The 18,544-nt window shown below is 36.4% G+C and overlaps 1 protein-coding gene across 1 annotated transcript in view; it reads right to left on the reverse strand.

Annotated features, from left to right (window-relative positions):
- The window catches only part of PRTFDC1 (phosphoribosyl transferase domain containing 1), a 41,629-nt gene that overhangs the window by 16,118 nt on the left and 6,967 nt on the right, over positions 1-18,544 (reverse strand). The window contains exon 4 of the mRNA XM_040080530.1: positions 4,414-4,479. Coding sequence (XP_039936464.1) covers positions 4,414-4,479 — 66 coding nt within the window. The remainder of the gene's footprint in view (positions 1-4,413; positions 4,480-18,544) is intronic.

The following is an 18,544-nucleotide window of genomic DNA, read 5'->3' on the forward strand; positions in this document are numbered from 1 at the left end:
AGTCAAGACCGTGAATACTAACAGAGAATAACAACTTGAGAAACAAACTTGAAATGGTGAGGATAATATGTATATTAATCTAGAGAATAAAACACTGTGTTAGACAACTGCCATATGTGTGGTTTACTAAATACTGGTGTGCTAACATATTTAGGAGAATGATAGAGAAACAGCTCTCAGAACCGTTTCTGGAGCCTATGATGTATAAAAAATGGTTCAATAAAATAGAAATGAAATGAAATTAAATAAGAGAAGAAAGTGAGAACGCTTTATGTTCCTAGAACATCCTCACAAATGACAAGCTGGGCAAGAAGATGGTAGACAGTGGATAAATTGATTTAGGCAAGACGTATAAAGGAAGTCTGGAGATTTTATAGCACAAATCCTGCCAGAAGGAATTGAGAAGAGCTGCATGGAGGATATCTTCTTCTGAGTGAAACTTCTTTTTTGTATGAGCTTGTCAGTCATTTTAGGAGATCATCAGAGTGAGGATGGAGTGCTCAAACTAACATAAGACAGTGCAGAGAAAACACAAATACTCACTTTCCTTTTTTCTTGATGGTTATTACCTTCTACACTTCTCTGAAAATGGCAAAGCCACTGAGTGTCAACAACATGTACTTAATATGAACAAGGAGAATTCATACAGAACATAAGCATTGACAGAATTTTATAAATTCACAGTCTCCATAATTGTATAGTACTAACTGTATAACTACTCTGTATTAATTTGAAGTTCTTATTAACTTAAAAATTAATAATGATTATTTTTGTTCAGTTTTTATGCTATATAGAAATAGGGACAATGACAGTAATATATGGATCTAAGTTTGACATCAAATATATTATACAACTTTATGTATATGCATAACATATACATATAACATATGACAACGTGTGTCATTTGCAAGGAGACAAGTCAAGGTGATATAGGAGCTTTTTGAAAGGTTACAGGACATATTTTACATATGGAGTGATATACAGAGAGAGTCTTGTCATTGGAGACTTTGGACTACAAAACCAGCTCCAAAGCCCTCCATAGAAAATATATGTACATATAAATAAAAGAGATAAATGGCAGTCCTACTCACAACTCCGGTAAAGCTGAACCTACTGAAGTTTCCATATGCTTTAAAATTTACTTTGCTCAAATAAATGTCACAAATGTCACAAATACTTGAAAAAATGTTAGGAATTTTTACAGTATTATACAGTATGGTTACAGTATTGATACTAAGCAGGGTTATATTGTTTGTTCTTTCACCTCATCTTCATACATTTTCACTGCCATCTTGTTGTGAAACAGATTTTTGAACAGTATTGATTATCTACCCTTTTCAAAATGTTTTCCTCTTTACAAACATTAATGATAAATTTTACCCAAATAAGCATTTCAGCTTTAAATTAATTGAAAACTATTTTACTGTGAAATCAAATACAGAGAAACTTTATGTTCACTACTTACATGATTGAAGGAGAGTTTTTTTTAATTATATTTTTTCTGGATAGAAATGGTAATAAAGCATTAGAGTGTTAAGCTACATCATGATTCACTCTTCAAGTACCTTAATAAATGATTTGTGCCATGGAAAACTTCATTCTTGCCTCAGTGACCTTCTTCACAGAAGAATTTCAAATGGGGGATGATTTTCTTCAGGTAACAATTTGGGCAGTTTGGGTCTGTATGCTAACTCTCATAATATTTCTCTTTTTTGTGGTTTGGGTCATTATACATTTTTGCCAGACTTATAATAATTTCATAAACAAAAGCATATTGTGGAGAAGTACAGAGGAGATATTCTTCTGAAGAGCTATTGTACTTAACAGCCTCTTTCTAATTAGCTTTTAAAACTCTTTGCTTTCTTTAAGCTTTTTCAGAAAACCCCAACATTATTATATACCAGCATGTTCACTCAGTAATCTGTTCTTCCAATAGGCAGCAAAGCATGAACCTGCCTTAGTTCTTCACTAGGATTGTAGGCTAGCTGAGGTTCCAAGTATTATTACTTAATGAATAATGAAAGGCAGTTCAACATCAAAACCTCAGAATCTTTTCTCTGTAAGTCTCAAAACTGTTTACACTTATTGATAGTTTCCAACTTTACAGAAACTTAATGGAACTTATATTCCAAACCCACGCTTGTGCTTTTGAAAACACCTTCCATGATCAGTAAGTTAATGGGATTTAACTCGGTATATTAATTTTTCAGTATAATTAAACTATTTTCTTATTAAGTACTCCAAATAGGCAGAGAAAGAACACAGCCTGCTTGATAGCAAAGAGGTTGAATTCTCCGAATACGTCTTCAACTAATTCACTCTGACGTTGGATGGTTACTGAAGCAGCAGTTTTAAAAGCCAGCAGCTAGAGAGGCACTAAAAACACCTCAAGGAAAAGATTTACATGGCCTGTAGGAGGCTCTGAACCAGCCCACAAATGGTTGATTAGTAAAATGTGCTGAATACTTGCACTAACTGCTGAAGTCAGCAACAGATGGAGGAGTTGGCATCTGTGGACATAAGGCCACTCCTTCACATATCCAACTTTAGACACGTAAGCATGAGCATTTGAGCCTAAGCTTTGCATTCCAGCTTTTCAAACAATAAAATAAGTCTTAAGGGAACCCTGTTCCCACGTGTTACAGTGAAAATGCTATTTCATTTTTCCTACCTCAGCTGTGTCACAGACAGCCCCACATACAAACACCAAACAGACTCTGAGCATCTGCTCCCCTGGCAGTCCCAGCTCTCCCTTCCTGCCTCGCTTCAGCCTCCACACCCAGCTTCCAGCCCTGGGCTCCTCTCCTGAGCAACAATTTATTCCCAGAGCAGCTGCTTCACACCTACCTGGGACCCCAGCCTCCTTGCCCAGCTCTTAAACTATCTTAAACTTATCTTAAACTTCTACCTTAAACTATGTTGCCGCTCAGTCTTCTCCCCAAGTATCTCCTCGTATCTCATCCTAGCCAAATTTTGTGTCCCATTCCATACCTGGGAACAGCAGAGCCATGCCACTGAGAAAAAGATTACCAGGATTTTCATTGTAAGAAAACAATTTACTTAATTTTTGATAAGAGCAGAGCGAAATAGGGTGACATCTTCCTTCTCTCTCATACACATGTGGGTACAGATAAATACACAAAAGTCTTGCAAAAAATAATGTTTTTCCCAGTGAATTCAAATGATACTGGAAATATCATGTCTGGAAATAATATTAATATCTTCAACCATTAATCAAGGAAATGTGGGATTGGAAGATGGGGAAGGAGAGCTGGGCTGGGAAGTTTAGAAAGTGTTTGAACTATGTTCTGAAAGAAAAATGTTAAGTAAGATGCACTGCCAGTTCTGCCTATGAAGTAAACAAACGCATGCAAAATCATCATAGAAAAACAGGTAACTCCAGTATTTGAATATTAGCAAGTAGCAAATTAATTAATATTTCCCTAGAATATGATTAACGCCTTAGCGGTAATTTGGAAACAAACTCCCAGCAGGAGTGTTTAGAAGTATAAATTGGGTACATACATATCACTAAAATATTCTGAGTATAACAGCATTCTTAAAATTTCAGTTCTAGTTGCATCAAACCCTATTTAATATTAATAAAATGTTTAAAGTTAAGATTTTCTCTTCTTTTTCTTGTACAACAAAACAAATGAGTTTGTTAGTGCTCCATTTGAGTGCTTTGAAGAAGCTGATACTATCTAGAACCACCTAATAAAATAGTGACTGCCCATATAGTACAAATAACAAGATAAGTATTATGTTGCCTTAATGCATAAGTAAAGAATCCATTTTCTGACCATTTGCCACACAGACCATTTGCCTAATGAAATCAGCCTTCCTTCCTCTTCAAAGTAGTGCTTTGTATTACCATGGTTGGATGAAAATGGCCTTTTCACTGCCTCAAACCACTCTCTCTCCTTACCACAAAGTTCAAACTTAGTGTAGATTCAGTCATATAGACAGCCTGATGCTGAAATAAAAACTCCCATTTGATTCTCTGAGTCTCCACAACTGAATTTCATGCAGTAGGCAAAATGGTATTAAACTCATATGCTGAATTCAACAGGGAAATGCACTGTGCAGTTTGCTTGTATGCACCCATTGAAGACAGAAAAAAACAAGGCTCCATGACATAAACAGGCTAAGGGAAAACATTACAGCACAAATTTTGCCCACAATTTCACTGATGGTGCATGTATAACTACTGGGAAATCCTGCACAAGGATGGAGAGGCTACATTCTGACCTTTTTGGGCATCTGCAACCTCAAAGCAGTGACATCACAGCAATTTAATACAGAAGAATAAATCACTTTAATTCCAGTATTATTACTTGACAGAAATTATATATCTCTTCTCAAGTATTTTTAGTGAATTTATTTTCTTTCTTAAATTTAAAATGAACAAACCTTGCCAGTCAGCTTTGAAAGATCATCTCCTCCGATTATCTGCATATCTTGCATGGATTGATCATTCTGAAAGAAGAAACATAAAACTTTGAAATTAGTTATAACTGTATAAAATAAAAATACAAATGTTATCTTTATAAAGAAATTTTGATTACTAGTCTTAGTCTTAGTTATGAATATTTTCTAATGCTTTTTAGTATTGGTGTACAAGAAAACCATACTCACTTCTTCCTGTGGCTTCCTGCATCTCCTGCTTGTTTTTAAGCTAACATCAAACTCTAGGCTTTATTGGACTAGAAAAACTTGCATCTTTCTTTTCAAAATAGTGTTCCCTTGCTTGCTATTTCTTACTATGACAAGGGTTGAGTAACATATTTATTCCTTTCAAAATGGGAGGACAGGAGCATCTCAACACTTGAGCAAACACCTGTAAGCACATTCTTGGTTTGAACAGTTTTTGGAAACACAGGCTCAATGTGCTTACATATCAGCTCTTTTTGGAGGAATTCAATTCATTTTTTTTCAGAGGAAAAAAGTTTTGCAAAATTTATCACTTACAATCAAAATATTTTCAATGTGCCATACAATTTCCAGAGCTTTGTTTATTCAACTGACTCAAAAATAAAATCCTTGAGGTCAATTACTTAAATATGGCAAATCAGGTTGAACTAAATGAAACAGAATAGTATGTTTTGATTTTCCTGTTTAAAAAGTTTTTGGTTTTGTTTTTGTTTTTTTTGGGGGGAGGGGTTGGTGGTTTGGGGTTTTTTTTTAAGAATTCATTTTACAGACATTTCTAGCTGAAATTCCTTCTGATGGAAAATTCTCAACCAGCTCTAGCTCCAGTTCATTATCAGCAGAACACAAAGTTAAGATCACATAAGGGAGACCCATGGAAGCCCTACTTTTAAGGCAAGACAAAAGAGGCCTTAAAGAATGTGGCAAATTCAAAAATACACAGTCATGGCCAGGCTATATGAAATTTTCAGAAAAAGCAAGAGCAGAAATAAGTATAGTCATTGTGGGTTTTCTGCCAAAGTGATGCACGTCCTAATCTAATCTTCCTGTCCATAGGAGGATAGCATTAGTCCAGTTCCAATAACAGCTCCAGTACCACAATGTGACACTGTGGTTAACTGGTAACATCAGGAAGCTTCATCAGGACAAACAACTGACAAATACACAATACTTGAATTCTCTGCTTTTATTTCATAAACCCAGTGCTCTGAAGCCAAATGTTTTTCCACAGGTAAATACTGGTACAAAAGGACATACAATGTGGATAAAGATCTACTGGACTAAGGGACTTATAGCTGCTCTCTTTCCCTCCTAAAGCAGGACAAGCAGAGGCAGCAGTCGGAGGGTCAGAGCTGCCCCCTGTGCAGATGGAACCACACCTGCCCACGCTCACAGCCCAGGTGGCAGAAGTTCAGGGATTTCCAAGCATCTTTGCAGATACCTGATCACAAGCAATCTGGCAACCACAGGAACTATTTGTGGTCCTCATGTCTAAATAATTACAGCCATCCTGAGTAACTGTATGCAAAGGTTGTAGAATTGCCCAGATGAGAATTTCTCCAAGTTGGCATTCTGTAGACCCATCAAAAGGCTTCCTGGCTTTTACTCAGACTCTGCTCTCCACAAAACCTTCACACCACAGCTTTGTAAGAGATCCTTAGCAGTCATTGCTTTAAAAGACAGTGTTTAGACCTGCCTCCACTTTTTCTGCACCGGATCTGGGAGCTTTAGATAAATTTCATGCTGCTCTGATCCGTTTCCTGGGAAACAGAGCTAGAGCAGCAATGAAGGTTACATCCCATATATCTTCCAATATAAGTTTCAATATTTCTTTTATTTTTGTAATGAAAAATGGGGGGGGGGGGGGGGGGGGGGGGGGGGGGGGTGAAGCCCAAACAACAACAAAGCAAGCAATTGATTTCCTCAGAAGATTATTTTTAAACTAAGTAAAAAGTGGAGCTTGAGAAGATTTTAAGTTCAGGCTTAAATGCATAAGTCTTTTGTTGTAAAGCAAGACAGGTCACTCTTCAAAAGTCAGGCATGTATTCAAGTCAAGACTATTATAAGACTATAAAAAGCAGATTGTTTCTAATATCTACCACAGCATGTGTAACCAAGGCACTGACAAAATATTTTTTCAGTTCCAAATGAGAAAGTGTAGAATTTCATTAGCAACCAGCACACAAGAATTACTGAAGAGGCAGTTTGCCCTTAAGCTGCTAGTTGAGAAAGAGAAAATAAGATAACAGTGAGGTACAATGATTAATGAATTTATTTATTTTTTACTAAAAAAAACCCCCTCTCTTTCAACAGTATTCACAGCAACAGTGTTTCCTTTGCATTTGCTATTTCTGGCTTCAGCTGAAAGGAAGATGCTGAAATAGCATCTTCATTGCTGGCAAGCAGCTAAGCAAACACAAAAGCCATTGAGAGCAGGGGGATCACAGCATCCCGTCAATCTCTGCATTCACACATCGGCTGTGGGGACACAACTGCACACATTTATGAAAATCCTGGTGTTCTGGATGGAGAAGGAGGGCTGTCAAAGGACAAGGCTGACTATTCATGGTGCCTAAAAACCATATCATTTTCTCTATGGTTTTTCTATATGCAGCTCAGAACCCTCCAGCCAAGGTATTTTCCAAAAAATTAAAGAAATTCATGCATCACACTGTCGAGCAATTCTCTTGCTAAAAAAATATAGATCATTGATTTTAATGCCATTTATAACTATCTACATTTATCACTTAATTCCTGTTGTAAAATACATACCTGCCAAACAGCAAGGCTCAATACCATGGTGTGACATTACCTGATCATAATGCTCACATAGATAATATGCACACTACGGTTGCCATGGGAACCTCTCAGGGCATTTTTCTGAGTTCCCATTTTTTAATCTCAAAATAAAACTGCAGTAAATGTTACATATAAAGTACAATGAATGTCAGGAAAGAAAAAAATCTGTTTCATTCAGTACCAATTAATGTCAATTCAGAACTGTTTGTGTAATTTTCATGGTCTCAAGTCATTCAGAGCTTCTTTCTTCCATTGCAAGTTGTTCCAACTAATATACTTGAGTGTCTAAGATTTCTTATAAATGAAGAAATATGAATTGAAACTTCATCTTCTGTCACCCAAAGTCCCTCAATACTTGCTTTCTAAAATAGCTAAACCCTATCAACTCTTTTTAAAAAAAAATATTTGACACTAAATATATTGGCTTGGATAGAGACAGCTCTAAATTACACTATATTTTGGTTAATGCAGCACAGAATTTATTGCAGCTCTTTCTGACAGGACACGATGCACTGTGTCACATCCCCACACCTCCTCCCAAGCTATATTTCTACTTTTTTTTTTTTTTTTTTTTTTTTTTTTTTTTTTAATCTGTGCTTAATAAATGCGCATTTTCCAGGATAAATCTCAATTTCTTTGGTTTTAATTACTGGGTTGTGGTTTTTCACTTGTTCATCTTGTTTTATAATTGTATTTAATTCTAGGAATACTTGATGAATTGAAGAAAGAATGATATTTCCACCACCATTTTTCATGGCATACAAGATAAAACTTTTGCTTTCTATGTAGATTGGAAGTATACATATTTAAATTCCATCTATACTAAGTCATGTGTTTTGAACTGGGTGGGGCACAGAATTATTACATCTCTTTTACATCTCCTGAGATCAACACTTGGACATAGTTCAAGTTACAAGTGAAATGAGTTGGGTGGTCTCAGGAAAATTCATTATAAACAGCATTGCTCATCTGAAAATTGCACCAAACTGTGAACATCTGTTACTCTTCTGAAGAAACAGAATCTGGAATACATTAATAGTGGGCTCAGTGAAACAAAGATTCTTTAATCATGGCAAAAAAAGTTGCTTTAACAGAACAGTTTAAATGCATAACTAAATTATGAAATATGGACACAAGGTCATTATCACACATCTAATCACTACAGTCTGCAGAGTTCATATGGAATTTCTTTAAAAATGTTACCTTTTTCTCCCAGAATTCATCAGGGAAACTTAAAACAAAGAAGAATGTGACCATCAGGCCTGCTCTGTGTTGCTTTTGTTCCCTTGGGTGATACAGCGGATCCTCCAACCTGTCCCATTAGGACAGCACTTCACTTCACACCATCATTCCACCTCCTACAACTGGGTTTTCCAGGAAGGTTTTGACCAAAAAGAAGTCAATGACATACCATTTAGTTGTCCCTTGGATCCTAGTATGTAACTAAATTGCTTTGCAACCTGCCTCCTGAGAAATACTTCAAAATATGAATAAGTTGGTTGGGGAAGTGTCCGTAAGGCATCTACAGGATCTGTTAACCTATTTTGGGTAATAGGTAGTCAAACTGATATATAAAGCACAGGCTGTGAAATATCTTCAGTGGATCAGCAGAAGCTGAGTGGTAGTATATAAAATGCTGTACTTAGATACAACATACACTTGAATCAACACAATTTTGGGTTTCTTCTCTCAAGAACAAAAGACCTTAAGGGTGTAGAACATGAGCTGCCAGTTTTCATGGCAGGCAGCTAGGACTATCCAGGCTTAAGTAGGAGCATTCAGAGGGTAACTAATAAGTACTGTTAAGCTGGAGACTCGTACAAATGAGTGAGAATGATATGGATCATTTCCCAGTAAAGACTGGAAAGTTTGCCTTCCCTTGCCCAGAATCAAATGTATACCAAAGGCTAGACTGCAGCCTCCGGGGTACACCCACATTCAAAACAGTCAAGTGCCAGGTCACTGATATACTTTTATGAGGTGCCTTGAATACCTTGCAAACAATCCAACAATGCTGAGCCAAGTGGGAATGGAATCCAGCAAACTGGCACACACCCACTGCCAGAACATCCCCTTTCCCACAGGGAAGTACAGGTACATGCACACTGAAGCACTGACAGGTCTGTGTAGCTCTGAAGGCTTTAAAGCTGCCTTCCTGAGCTGACCACACCACTGACTGCGCTGCACTGAGACTGGCCTTACTGCCATTGCCAGGACAACAGATGATAGCAAATTTTAAACTGCTGTAGGTGTGTATCTAACAGAATTCTAATTACCACAGTGTAAGACATACCTTACTTCTGTAGGGGTAGATCTACAATATAACTCATGTGAAGATTTACTTATTTTTTGATTCTATTTCTTCCTTGTTGTTATTCCCATATTAACTAAAATCTTCACCACTCAGGTTTGGAACTGCTTCAAATTCAGGCTAGTCTATCCAGTTCTTGGGAAGGCAAGAGTTTTGCAATGAGGAAGTTGGCTTTGGACAGAGAAAGACAAACAATGAACTTACTGACAGCAAGGTACTCCTTATCAGCTGACCTGTGGTAACACACCTGGGTATATTTCTTCCCTACTCTAAAAGCAAGGCAGGTCATTCAGCTTAAACAACAGCCTGGGAAACAGTAAGCTATTAAACTTAATAAATGGAATTGTTTGTAATCATCTGTTCAGACACACAGCAATTTTTTGTGTACCAGTGCTCCTGCATGCCTTCTCTGTATTTAATCCAAGGAAGGTAAGGTATCATAAAAAAGGGCCAAACTGTCATAAATCGAAGCAGAATTCAGACCAGTTAACTTGGCTAATAAGGATTATAAACAATTAATTATTTCACTTTTTAATTTCTGATCTAGTAATTAAATTTTATATACTTGCTTAGCGTTGGTTAAATGGGTTCTTTTGTTCAAGATTGCTGCACTACCTATCACCATATAGCAGAAACAGCACCTGAACACTTAAAAAGGTCAGCAAAAACTGAAATTAAGAACATATGAGTACAAAGGTTTGGCTTGTATGTATATCAGAAACACAATAAATCCTCAAAACTCCAGTTAGTTTTCAGATACTACAGTCTGAGGTTTCCTTGTACTCTAGCTTATTTTTATTCTCTAAGATAATATTTAAATCATAGAAATTAAATCTGTATATGTTCCAGGATAAGAAAAGGTATTAACAATTTCACAGGGCTCTTCAGTCATGTAAGGTAAGGGTCAGATAATTTAATTTTTCTCCAGAGATGGGAAGCAAATAAATTTTAAAACTTAGAGGTAAAAGAAAAATTTAGGAAGCATACCCTCAAGAACTGCCATAGTCCTACTCAGGTACTCCTTTTGGGCTGCCAGGAAGCATTGCTAAGGGTGTCTACCTTTTGTGACAATTATGTAATACCAGCCCACACTTGGAATAGCAGACTTGGGACGCTTTTCCTCCTCAGCTTCATAAGCCAAAGAGTGTGAGGAAAATTTTCCTCCTGCTACGGTAATGCAAAAGTCATTAAGGTCATCAATCATACTATGGCCAGCTATAATGGACTTGAGTAGGAAAATGTCTGTTTGGATTCACGTCCACAATAACTGGAGTATCTATTTTTTGCCCAATTATTGTTTACATTAAATACATGAACATTACAAGAGTGGAACTAGAAGACATGTTTCCCAGCCTCAACAGAGGATCTTAGCATGCCAGCTTGGACACTACTAGATCCATATGTATGATCTTACCCTGTTTTTTAAACTGTCTTGTAAATTAATGATCAAAAGTAAATGAACAATGTGAAAAAATATAAAGTGAGTTTGTAGCTCTGTACTAAAAACCGTGTCCAGCTGGGGATTCTGCAAGCACAAGAGAAAACAGCTTTCTCTGGAATTAGCACAAAGTGCTAACCTTCTGACCCTGACTATCATTAGTTCCTAGAATCTGGTGATAAAACAGAGATAGAAGAAGAATCTTGAACTTTGTCAAATAGCCACAGGCTGACAAAACAGATAAATAGGCACAAGCAAATTCATGGAAGATGAGTCCGATAAAACCCTCAAATGCTTAGTCCCTTCCAGCAATCTGGAGCTTAGTTTATCATTGACTCTCACAATTCAGTAGCATTCTCTTCCATACTACCGTATTCAGTCCCTGGCTAATGACAACTTGGAAACTTTTAACAGCACACATAGTCTTTGTGAATTTTCTTGCACGGTTGTTTTAGAGTATCCCATCTTTATTTAAATATTTTAACTTCTGTCTATCAAATGAGGAGGGAAAAGAATTCTCTATCTGTCACACAGATCAGCACTGCAGCTACAGAGGAGTTCCTGTTATTGCCATATTCCTTTTGAGTAACCCTTTTGGTCTACGCCTTACAGACCCTCTGGGGTGTGACACTGCACAAACACCACACATGTTATGACCTGTTTTAAGAAACAGCATTTATAATTATGCCAGTAATAGAGAGTCATCAAATTCTGTGAGAAAAATTAGAACCCTCCAGCTTCTTTTAATTAATTTTGCTCTATTTCAGATCTTAATATGAAAAATGCACATATTAAATGGTACTACGAGCATACAAATAATGTGACATTTTTTCCAAAGTATAAACATGTCACAGTACTTTCAAAGTCATCAATCTGATTTTTACAACAGGATTAGTGACCATTAAGTTCTGGACCTATCTTACACGTAAGATCCCATCTCCCTGTCACTGTAAAATCCATGAAGCAGGACGATGTATAGTATCGCTGCAAATGCCATAACTTAGTGTCGTGTAGGTTGGTGTATTTTTGGCAGAATATGAAACTAAACTTCAATATATTAGGCTTTATAAGAAACCACTGCTTTACAACAAATACTGTATCCAGGGGGATCTAATTCTTTAATGAAAAGTTGGATGCTTCTAATAAAAACCCTTGAGGCTTTGAATGCGTTCTGAAAGTGGCCAGTTTCAAAAATATCTACAGTCTTAAATGTTAAGATGTTCCAGGAACCTGGATTGCTTAAAATTACCAAAGATTTAAGCTCACAACAACAACAACAAAAACTCATATTAAAAAAAAACTAAGAAAAAGGAACTTTAGATATTAAACTCTGTTTATACATAGTAGCTGTACCCTATGCAATATACTGTAATTCAAAACATTTATTTCAAATTACAAGATATTTTTCAAAAGAAAACATTTCAGCTTGTAAGAAAAATGTGACCCTTGGGGAGGCAAATTTCTCAAAATAGAAAATACCTCTATGGAGTTTATATTAGATCTGAAATTCAGAACACAGTACCAACCCACAATATAGTTTTGTTTTTTTTTTTTTAATTTTAAAAAAGTAATTCCATGGCTAAAAAATCATATATTAGTATAAAGGAAGGTAACACCTAAGCTGGAAATAATAGATAAAAATGAAAAGTATCTTTAAAAAGCACGTAGTTACTTGCTTTAATATGCTCCATAAATGCTTTAAAACAATACTTCGATATTTCTGAAAAGCTCTAGGACAGCTCAGTATTACTCTGCCTTCACTGCCACATCTGCTCTAGTTCTGTCCCCATGGCAATCAGGCTGCTTCCTACTCAGTTCTCCCTTGGCTGAGTTGTTTGGTTCCCCCAAATCTTTCATATGTGAGTCACTGAAACACTTAGTCATACTTAAAAAAAATTACTAAGATTTCAGATGGTGCTAACATATTCAAGTGATATGTAGGTGTGTTATCTGATGCATAGTTACAAAGATCAACCTCTAAAAGTAAGTTTTACATTAGAGATAAACTTGATAAACTGACTGTATGATAGACTTATTATGACCTTTCCTGAACTATGCCCACAAATTAACACCTACTTACATTAGAAATAGCATCCCAAGCCCCTAAGCACAAAATAAAACTGTATGCTTTATTTTAAATAAAACACTTTATTTGAGGAAGAAATGAATTAAACCTCTCATATTTCACAATTCTGCCATCATGTTAAATGGAAGCTGTAGATGTTATATAGGCGAAAGGAGAGCATCTGCCTCCAGACATAAGAAATTTCAAGATCCTGACTTTTAAGTTCACATTTTATTCCACAGAGTATGGTCTTCTTCAGTTTATCTTAGACCACTATGAGAATAGGCTGGTACACAAAAATAACGAGAGTTGAAATATCCACACTCCTTCTGATACCTTTGAGGAGCATCTCTCAAAGCAGAGGGTGAGTCTAAGGCTTGCACACATGGTAGTCAGGGTCCCTTGACTATGGGCTGTCCTTTTTCCAGCAAGAGCTGTGCTGGCTAAAGAATTTACTGCCCAAGCTGGCCCCAGTTGCTACTGAGATGAATCTGAGTTGCTAAAAACAAATCCAGCAAGCTCAAGAGGTCCAAATAGAAATTCTCTCATAACTGGTGTTATCTGGGCTGAAACAGGTTAGGGAGTGCTCAGAAGCAGCTGAGCTGGCCAGTGGGACTGCCTGGAGGGTGCTGCAGCCCCTGAGGAATGGAGACAGTCACTGTTCCAGCTAGTGCAGGTGCAATCAGAAAAGAGACCCACTTCCAGCGTCTGAGTTTTCACACCAAGGTGCTGCACCTGTTGTACCGATTAATCTGGCAGGAGAGCTTACTCTCAAGGTGCCTGAATTGTGCTGCTACTCTTGTAACACCACACACAATTTAACCAAAGAGATGTCATTCTTCTCATTACATTTTTGTGGATTTCTTTTAGAATTTCATCAGCTAGCTGCAAGAATAAACTTTTGGGATGACTTCCACTACTAACACATTTTCAGCTATTTCTCTGTAAAGTCTCTGAAGCTGATATTTTGCAGTAAGACACTGCTGCATGTTGATGTGGGGTTTTTTTGTTTCTTTCATGAAAAATACTCTATTTTTAAACAAGTCTTAACACTTGAAAAAGGCATATTTGGACACAGTTTGGAGAACTGTGAATTGTAGTATCGCCAAACACTCAATTCACAAAAAATATGATCTGTTTCCACTGTTCATCACCTTCTTAACCATCTCAGGTCTTACTAAATTTCAGAAAAGAACTGAAGCATAAGAGATACAGGGATAGCACCAATGCCTTCTTAACATTTGGGTGTGTCTTTGGCCTAGAGCTCTAAAACTCCCTTGTTTTAGCAGGTCTGAGCATCTCATGTAACTTTTATTCAAAAAGATACTACCATTTTACTTACTATATGTAAACGCTATTTTATAGCATAGACAAAGAAAGTGCACAGAGATAAAATCCCTTTGGCAATTCAAGGAGCAGGTTTCCCAAATCTCTCATCATTAGCTTGCCCATAAGACACCTCTCTGATAACACCATCTACAATCAACAGAATATATTTCTCAGAACAGCAACAACTTTAAGGTCTAGATCCTTGGCACTGGTAGCTTCTGTGGACTAAATTATATCATGTTTCTGCTGCCCATTAGCATCTAAAACTATATCATGCTGCAGAATTCTCTGTAAAGTTGTTCACTGTCTGTAGTGGTCACTGCAAGACATACATTTGAAAATGGTTAAGAGTATGTTTTAGTTTTTGAATGTCTAGTACACACACAACCTCTCTCCAAATTAAATAAAACACAAATCACTAATTTCCAAATGAAACCACACTTTTGCCTAGACTGAAGTTATTTAGTTGCATGTCAAATGTTTAATTCACAGATAATTTGGAGTTCAGTCCTGTGAAATTATGGTAGAACTTGGCTTTAAAGTTGACAGGAGTTCTTTCTATCGGGTAGGCTGCAATTTGTAATTCTTCATGGCTACTCAGCATCAATATGATGATGCAGTTATCAGCTAAACTGTGTACATGAAGCAAAATAAAGAAGCACAACCTGCCCAAAAGAAAAACTGTAAGTACAAAAACTAATGTGAATTCTTATTTATCCCAGCATGTACACTTTTCTCAGGATCTCATAACTTGTGTTTGCCTGTGTGACACAGCAATGGAGATAAACAATCATTGTAACACTGGGGTAGATTTTGGATATAGACATGAATCACTAAATGCAAGAAAGACAATTGTTTCTTCTGTGTTGTTAAATTAATAAAACCATTTTGAGGTGACTTGCTTTTTCAGGGTCAGGATTTCAAAATATTATTTTTAAATGCAAAGTTCATAGTGATCTTAAAAAAGCCAAGCTGCATACAGTAAAATTATACTGAATAAGAATAGGTTATTATGAAACGTAGGACTGTACATTTTATACTACTCTGATTATAGTCTGATGCATCATGCTGTTGAGTATTTTAGGAATTAAGTACACCAATTTGGGGTATGAAAAGGAAACCTGCATGGCAGAAAAAGAAATTATTTTACTCCATTTACCAAGCTTTCAACTTACTCATTATAAAGTCCCTCTCTTTCTTTACTCCTACAGTAGAGAGATTTAGCAAAACAATTTACTGAGATGGCTTCATATAGCAAAAACATTCAGATTTCTACTAAACAATGCTTGTTTTGTAGCTTGTTTTCGGATTCTTGCAGCACTAATAGTCCTGTTTATGCCAAGACTAATAACCAACACTTGTAAATATGTTTCAAACAACTGGAGGCTGAAGAGGAAACAGATCATATCAATGGATTTGTTTGTGAAGAGAATTCAATGCAACCATTGTACATGGATTACAATTCAGCAGTCACATTTTTACATTTTTTTATTAGTTATGTTCTGGAAACCATAAATAATGTACTCATTTGAAAGAATTACATGAATTGACCAAATCTACATAATCCTCTGTAAGTTTCCGCTGAAGTTCATTCATATTTGGAGCATCAAACACATATCTGGGCAACAAGCTCCAGTGCCTCACCAGCTTCATTTAAAAAAAAAAAATCTCCCTTCCATCTAGTCTAAACCCACCCTTTTTCAATTTAAAGGCACTTCCCTCTGTCCTATCATTCCCTGGCCTTGAAAATGTCCCTCTTCACCTTTCCTGTAAGCCCCTTTCAGGTACTGAAAGGTGAAGAGGAACATCTGCTCTAAGGTCTCCTCAAAGCCTTCTCTTCTCCAGGCTGAACGATGCCAACTGAATGAGCCTGTCCTCCTAGGAGAGGAGCTCCAGACCTGTGATCATATGTCACCTCCTCCAGACCCCCTCCAACAGATCCTTGTCTTTGCTGTACAGAGGACTCCAGAGCTGGATGCAGTAATCCAGGTGCAGTCCCAAAGTTATTCAAAATAACAGTTTGTTATAACAATGTTATTTCAAAATAATGGAGATGGCTGCTCTTCTGCCACTTTGGTTCACACATTTAACCAAACAAATCACAAAAGACTTAAGGAAAAATAACAATATCATTCCTAGTTTACCTCTCCACGCTTTTCGGTGAAAAAAGGTTATGCCACCAAGATTCACTTGTCCTTCCCCAAGATGTGAGCTTTACTGTAATATCCATTTTATAAAATATAGTAATTAATAGAATTAGAGAGATATATATGGATAACCATATCTGAATACTAAACATTTTACAAGAACAGGTAGCAATGCACTTAGAAAGCACATGGTCTGCCTAGTGTGTGGTATTTCTCCTCTCTTCCATCAGTCTCCACCACCAGTTTCAACAATGACTCTTATCATGATTCCTTCTCTTTTTAGCTTTCATCATCTATCCACTAAGGAAGCTTTAATTTATACAATTACCTTGTCTTCTATTGAGAAGCTGTTAAGAACTTCTCAGAAAGTCTGCATACTGCCTCTACTTCTTAATTTTTTTCAATTCCGTTTAAAATTTGAGGTTTGACTTAAAGGTCACATTTGGCATAGCCATGGAACAGGATTAGGTGATATTGTTGCATCTTTTAGTTGTGGATTAGAGTTGCTAAGCCAGAACATCCTCTTCTGTCTGAAGCTGTAATTCAACCTCTACCTTTTCAGCTTGTTCTAAATTGTCTCTTCCACACTGAACAAAGAGAAGCTATAATTATTGTTTATGAATAGTCTACTTTTCTGCTATACTTCTTACAGTATGTGTTTTTACTAAAGCACATCCTATTCAGCCCTTCTCTTCATGACATCCATATCCATCTATTTTTTAAATTCATTCTCTCTTCTGGTTCATCCTCAAACTTTTTTTTTTTTTTTTTTTGTCTAGTCCTATCATTCAATTCAAAACATGCTAGAAAAACATCTTCCTAATTTCTCTGTTCTACTTCCCTCTGGATTCTTCCTAATTGGCTCTTTAATCTCCTAAAGTTATCAGTATCACAAAAGTATTATGGAATTTCTCCTGCTGGGGTCACATTCTCCTTAGAAGACATTCCCCAACACAACTTCTTCCACCATTAATTTTCATCTTTGACTTCAACATAACCTATTTCTGAAAATAATTTTGAATTCTTTTTTCAATCTGAAACCCTCACCCATTTTCAACTTCAGAACTCTGATTCCCTGTGGAGGAACAATCACTCGGGAAAAAATCAGCATGGTTATGCATATAGTGAATTTTATTAATCCAGTTTTAAATTCAAAAATCTCTGCAGTCAATTCCACTGTTCCTGACTTATATTAAAACCTTAGAACTTAATATCTAAAAAGTTGCCACATTCTAACAGTTCTCATGTCAGTGTTTCCAGAATACAGTGTTTTCCCATAAAACTTTGCATGTATCTTTCTATATACTCATCATATTTCACATGGGGACTATAGCAGTGCTTCTTGCTCTACCCACTATACTTCTTGCCTTGCTACTCTTGAGTCCATTCCAAAAAGTGTATGTTTTCTCTTCTCTGCCTCTTAAAACTCAGAGCTGCTGCTTTCCATTCAGATTTCCATCTGGAAAATTGATTTGATTTTCCTCTCAGTCTACTTCCTGACTTTTATCTTTAATTCTACATGACGCTTTCTATTTGTTTACTTCTGAAATCATATTTTCAATCTTTCATCTTGGAGCTTTCTTTTAATCTGCCCCTTGTAAAATACAGGAAAGTTTCTCACAAAAATGTAAAAATGGTCAGGCGCATATGACAATATTTTGCAAACCAGACAAAATCATCCTGATTAAGGCAGTACAAGCAGCACTCATCTCATTAATATCCAGAGAATCTAAATGTACTACGCTCTTTTTTTCCCAATCAATTCATTTGCATGAAGAAATCTAACAAAGAAGATACAGGCCCAGCTTTCAACTACTTAATATGAAAGGAAATCCTAACATACTAATTAAGTATAAATTCTAAAGTCTAAATTTTGTAATATTATGGCAGGTTTGGAAAACAAAGAGCCATATAAAACTGGTCGTATTTGCAATCTCCTTTTCCTGTAATCATTGCTGTATGCCAAACAGCAAAGTACAACATTTTCCACTGATACTTGGTAATTAAGGGGCACTTTCACTGAT

This window comes from Hirundo rustica, chromosome 1, assembly GCF_015227805.2.
Source record: "Hirundo rustica isolate bHirRus1 chromosome 1, bHirRus1.pri.v3, whole genome shotgun sequence".
Lineage (NCBI taxonomy): Eukaryota > Metazoa > Chordata > Aves > Passeriformes > Hirundinidae > Hirundo > Hirundo rustica.